Raw genomic sequence first — 6,000 nt, forward strand, 5'->3', positions numbered from 1 at the left:
GAATTTTTCCCACACAAATCTTGTATGGGGGTCCCTCCCTCCCCGGCACAAAATATTTTCAGGTGGGGGTCCATGGCCAAATACATTCATTAATTTGGGGGTCCATGACATGACAAAGTTTAAGAACCAACGCATTAGACAAATAAACAATTAGACAAATAAAAAATGTAAGGAGCGGTGTGGGACCTGCTCATTCTTGAGCCCGTGGCTGAGGATGTTGTTCATGTCCTTGTGGAGCCTCTGCAGCCCCCCGTAACGAGACCACACGTTGGGGTTGTTGGTAGACACCAGACCCTCCACCGTGGTCTTCAGACTGGACAGCAGCTTCCAGTGCTCACGCCTGGGGAGCACAGACACAGGGGGAAGGTATTAGGCCAAAAAGTCGATTATTCTACTGCTACTATTAACTCTCTCAGTGCCAAGCCCCGAGTTATAGTTATCCCGAGTTTTTTCTGAATGCCCTCAGTGCCAGAACGAAAAATAACCTTGTACGTCCAAACCCGTTCCTTTTTTTAATAATTTTTTTATTTTTATTGAAAAACAAATGTGTGAAAATGGCCGTATAGTAGTGATGAGCGGGCCGACCCGTAACCCGCGGGTCCCGCGGGTAAAACCGCGGCGCGGGTGGTCGAGTCAGGATTTCAGAGGCAATTATGCAGGCTGCGGGTGAGCGGGTCAGCCGTTCTCACACGCAAAAAAAAAAAAAAAAAAAAAACTATTTTGAACAACATGCTTGTTTATTTAGCCCATGACAATGTTGTGCTACTGTAGACATTTAAAAGCGACTTTGGGTACTTAAAAGAGCGCTATATAAATCTTAGCTATTATGATGATGATTATCTTTTTTTTCCCACCGCGGGGCGGGTTGAGCCATAGATTTATATATGGGTTCGCGGGGCGGGTTGAGGCGGGTTGGGTTACGTGGCGGGGCGGGTCATGAAAAAACCTGACCCGCACATCACTACCGTATAGGTTAAACAGGTCTAAATGGTACTTGGTGCCTCCACAACCCGTTTTTCTTTGGACTGCAGGAAAACAGCTATAACACAGTGACAGCTAAGCATACACTGACCACAGAGTGCAGTCCTTCTGTTCTGGGGTCATTTAGTCAGTGTAGAAGTGCTGACCATTAGGCAGCTAATGTCCTTTCTACACTCAGAGCTACTGTGTGCCAGAATACACACTGTCCCATTGCCTGGAAACACCGTGTCATCTTAGACCAGGCAGGGACACAAACAACCAATCAGGATAGAGGTACGGACAGATAGAAGTGGGTGACGATGTCATGGAAAGTGACAGAGATCTAGTTTACTACACTTTTACTTGATGTTATGGGAGACAGGGTCACAGGGACAGGTAGGTATCATATTGTTGCTGTCAGGCAGAAACCTCTTATCTCCATATTCTAACATTGTGTTTTTTTCGTAAATGAATGCCGTACTTGATCATACTACAGCATCACACAAATTCACAAAAGCATCATAAGTAGATATGCAAGCTCGAAACTTGAGCTTGTAGATCTGCTAATTTTGCTACTTTTGAATCCTGAAAAGTAACAGTTTTGGACATACAGTATGAGGTTTCCACCCGACAGAGACGATATTAGAAAATAGGCTAACGAGAGAGAATGGTAATAAAAGAAAGAAACCTGATGACGACAATGTTCAAAAACTATCTTTTGGACGCAGCAGCGCTGGATGGAATGCAGCCGCTCCGGGAATATCCAATGCCCAACCGACATGAGTCGATGTCACTTTCCTCTCAGAGAAACACAAAGTGCAAAGCTTGCATCCAGGACTTCCTGTATTTTTTCCCCCAGGTCAGCAATGATGTGTAACCTAATGCTCTGCAGAACAAACTGCGTATAGGACACAGACAGACACGGCAAACCAAACGGTCTTAAAAGTCTTTTCAGCGTTGTGCTGCTGGGGCATCGATAACGGTGCCGTTTTCTGAAGTTATCCCTTGCAGACTGACTGGCGGGAAATGCTGCTCGAATTCACACATGGCAATGAAATGCCACTGTTTTTTGTTTCGTTTTTTAAGATATTTTGGGGGCTTTCCTGACTTTATTTCGATAGTATGGTGGACAGTGACAGGAAACGGGGAGAGAGAGAGACGGAGTGACACGCAGTAAAGGCCGTCGGGCTCGGGAATCGAACCCGCAAATCGCTGTCAGGCTACATTAGAGCCTGACAGCACCTTAAGCACAAGGCCATCGGCACCCCATGAGAGGCCATTGTTAAAAATGTATTTGATAGAAAACCCTTGATTCCTGTTGTTTAGTGGTTTGGTTTCATTACCACAGGGTGCACACCATCATTGACACCAACACTGCCCAAGACTTTTTGCCAACACAATGAAGCCTAATACTTCATCATATGATGACCCCCATCGTGCAACAGACACACTGTAAATTAGGCTCAACAACACAGACAGCAAGTCACATGCTTTGCAGGTTAGACCACTGAGCTCATATCACACCAGAGTGTCCAGAAAGTAACAAATAAACATTGTCACTTTCCATAGGGACTAGACATTCTATTCTGTTCAGGACAGACAGACAGAGCATTTTAGGCAAACAGGCGTCGTTGGTCAGACAGTATCTCATGACTTAAAGGACGACGTCACCCATTTTAAACCCATCTTCTATGATGTCACTGGTAGGTGGGTTTCTGAACTGTCCACAGCCCTCCTCTGAGACACAGATGGGGTAGACAAAAAAACGATATCATAATGAGCATTAGTGAGGACCAATTATATGACGATAGGTGGGAAAATGGATGAAGTCTTCCTTTAACCAGTTTAAACCCTCTATACTTAGTAAAAATGTACCCGAGTTGCAACTGCACTTGGTACGCTCTTTTTATAAACTACACCAAGCGCGCCGCGACGCATTGTGAGCTTGCAGATCTGCTATTTTTGGCGACCGCTCCCCCTTAGAATAGGGATGACGCAGCGTTTCAAGTGGTTAAAATACTGATGTAAATAAAGAGTCTGTCTCACTGACAACTTGTGACAAGCGTGATGCCACTGATGATGATAGCAGGTGAATCTCAGGCAAATAATGCCACATGATTTAGAGACGTGATGAAGTGAACATTCACTAGTTGGGTCAGCACAGTGCACAGAGTATAAAATAGACAAATGAGAATATTGTCTCCATCGGGTGGAAACCTCTTATCTCCATATTTCAACTTTATGAGTTTTTTCGCTACTTGATCATACTAAAGCGTCACACAAAAGCATCAAAAGTAGCAGATCCACAAGTTCTTTTTTTAGCTTGCAGATCTGCTACTTTTGATGCTTTTGAATTTGAATCCTGAAAAGTAACAGTTTTGGACATACAGTATGAGGTTTCCACCCGACAGAGACGATAGATATCCTTCTAATGATAAATTGTGGAATGCCAAAAACGTATCTGTTGGGGGTCAAACCCAGCTATTATGGAGACAGTCCTGATTTTTAGACAAAGTAGTAACTGAGTTAGTTTGCGATGACTTATTTCACTTGTTCCCAGAAACCTCACCAGACAAAATGACGGCTGATTGAAATTTGACGTTGCTGTTAAACTAGGGTTAACAACTATGTTAATATATCGTTGCTGTCGGACAGAAACCTCTCATCTCTATATTCTTACTTTTGTGATTTTTTGGTAAATTAACGCCCTACTTGATCACAGTACTACAGCTCGAAGAAACACGGCGCAAAGCGGCGCGTTTTGAGCTTGTAGATCTGCTACTTTTGAATTTGAATCCAGAAAAGTTACCGTTTTGGACATATGAGGTTTCCACCTGACAGAGATGATATGTTTATACCCATCACAATAAGTCTTTACTGAAGACAGAACTTAAACGTAAACAGCACCATCACGAGTTCAGCTGCTGGTCTAATCTGTGAGTGTGTGTGTGTATGTGTGTGTTAATTTACAGGGTATAATGAGCAACATTCCACCATGTCTTTGAGATTAAGGATTAACTTTACAACTCTGTGTGTGTGTGTGTGTGTGTGTGTGTGTGTGTGTGTGTGTGTGTGTGTGTGTGTGTGTGTGTGTGTGTGTGTGTGTGTGTGTAAGACTGGTCCCAACCTTCAGATGCAATTATTTCCAGTTACTAATCTCAAACATATAATGGAAAGAGAATCTTATCTATGCAGTGAGTCGTTGCTTGCCTACACCTTGCCTGACTTTCACATTAGTAGCAGCGTGACAAAGCATGGGGTTCTAATCTTAATCTACACACTCAAAGTATCCAAATGGATGTCATCATCATGACGTTTCAATGTTTGTTTACATACAGCAGATTTTGCTATTGCTTGCTCATATATGCCAACATATTTTGTAAAATAAATAAAGCAAAAAACTTAAATATAACTCCTTACTTTTTGGCTTTCAATACTGTACAACATACAGTAAAATAATGTCCTGTTAAAGTATACTAGAAGTTGCTGCTGGCTATTACCACCTGTCCTGTACCTCCCATGAAAATACATTATTGCATTCAGTTGCCAGCTGTGTTTTCAGCCAGCAACGGTGCATGTTGGAACACGACACATGTTGTCAATGTCAACAATGACAACGTTTACTTTTATTAACGTTATGTCAATTCTTTACCTCAGGTTTGCTATCTGAAAGTAACCCACTATGCTAACTGTTGTCTGCCAAGCTAGTCTAGTCATTTCTGTAAGCATTCGTTGGCTCCATAGACGATAACCGGGGGGTTTTGTTAAAGAGTCGCTTGCAAAATAATAGATAACACTCCTATCTAATGTCTAATGACAAGATAATTAACTTTAGCTGTAGCTTTAGCTTTAGCTACTCGAGCCAAACCCATTGCAGCTGTCACACGGGACATTAATGACATATCGAATTATGTGACTCCAGGGGTCACTGTTGGCACATCCACGGTTGATTCATTATTGTTTTACAGAAAAGTTACATCATATTCTGATTTGATGAGTTAATGCAACATGCAAAAAAACAACAAGTGTTTGCCAGTTTGGAAAGGATGCAAATATGTTTCACTTTTAGCCGTGGAATAATAGCCTTGGATCAAGAAGACGATCAAAGATGTATTTGATCGAGTTTGACATTTACTTTCGTATACGAACGTAAAAAAAGGATACATGTATGATCGTCTTGAGCCGAGGCTAAATTGATGCAATCAATAAAGATCTACCAACTGGCTCCCTTTCCCACAGCGAATTTGCGTGAATTGCGAGTCACGACAATCGATAGGTCACAGATGTCAGTGTATCCCCTCTTGCCAGGAAGGCCCTACTACCCCAGTCTCTCACCTGCGTTCCTCGGCTTCTCCCTCGGCTGTGATCTCCATGAATGTGTCTGTCCTTCCTTCCTTCGGGGGAAACCGAACAACGTCGCCAGTTATCAGCTTCCCCCCTGGCGAAGATATCCAATTAGCGTCAAAGAAATGAGATCCATGGACTCTCACAGCTCACTGTAACGCCGACATGATGATGTTTCTCTCTTCTGTCACATTCAAAACAGAGGAGGAGGGGCTGGTGGGTGGAGAGAGGGGGGGGGGGGCAACAACTACCGCATGACTTGGCCTGCATCAGCAAAATGGGCGGGGCTGACGCTATATAGCATTATTTATTCCTCTAAACAAAAGTGTTTCAGTTGCTTAGAATGTGTTCCTTAATTCCTTCCCGTGCGGCTTGTGTTTATATGTGAAACGTGACATAATTGCATGAATGGCAAACTAAATTAGGGACTTTCTAGATGAAAACCCAGAGGATCTGACCATCACGTGTTCACAATCAAACCTGTTGATGATGCTGCCACCTGCTGTCCCAAACATGATGCTGCAACATAATAGCTCAGTCGTCAACCTGTGGGTCGGGACCAGGGTCGGGACCAGGGCGGGTGCCCAAATGATTTTTCTTTTTTTTGGGGGGGGGGGGGCTAATCATCCCCAGATGATTAGCTTAATGTGCAACATTGTTTTCTCACTCAACAGTAAACATACCAACATACAGTAC

General features: G+C 43.2%; 1 protein-coding gene across 2 annotated transcripts in view; it reads right to left on the minus strand.

The window, feature by feature from the left end:
* The window catches only part of rubcn (rubicon autophagy regulator), a 44,019-nt gene extending 38,524 nt beyond the window's left edge, over positions 1–5,495 (minus strand). For both annotated transcript variants that reach the window (XM_080431784.1, XM_080431783.1), the window contains exons 1-2: positions 5,296–5,495; positions 187–340 (exon numbers count right to left, since the gene is read on the minus strand). In XM_080431784.1, coding sequence (XP_080287910.1) covers positions 187–340; positions 5,296–5,333 — 192 coding nt within the window. In that variant the 5' untranslated portion in view covers positions 5,334–5,495. The remainder of the gene's footprint in view (positions 1–186; positions 341–5,295) is intronic.
* Positions 5,496–6,000: the final 505 nt, after the last annotated feature.

The sequence above is a fragment of the Gymnoscopelus braueri genome, assembly GCF_963280865.1.
Source record: "Gymnoscopelus braueri genome assembly, chromosome: 6".
Taxonomy (NCBI): Eukaryota; Metazoa; Chordata; class Actinopteri; order Myctophiformes; family Myctophidae; genus Gymnoscopelus; species Gymnoscopelus braueri.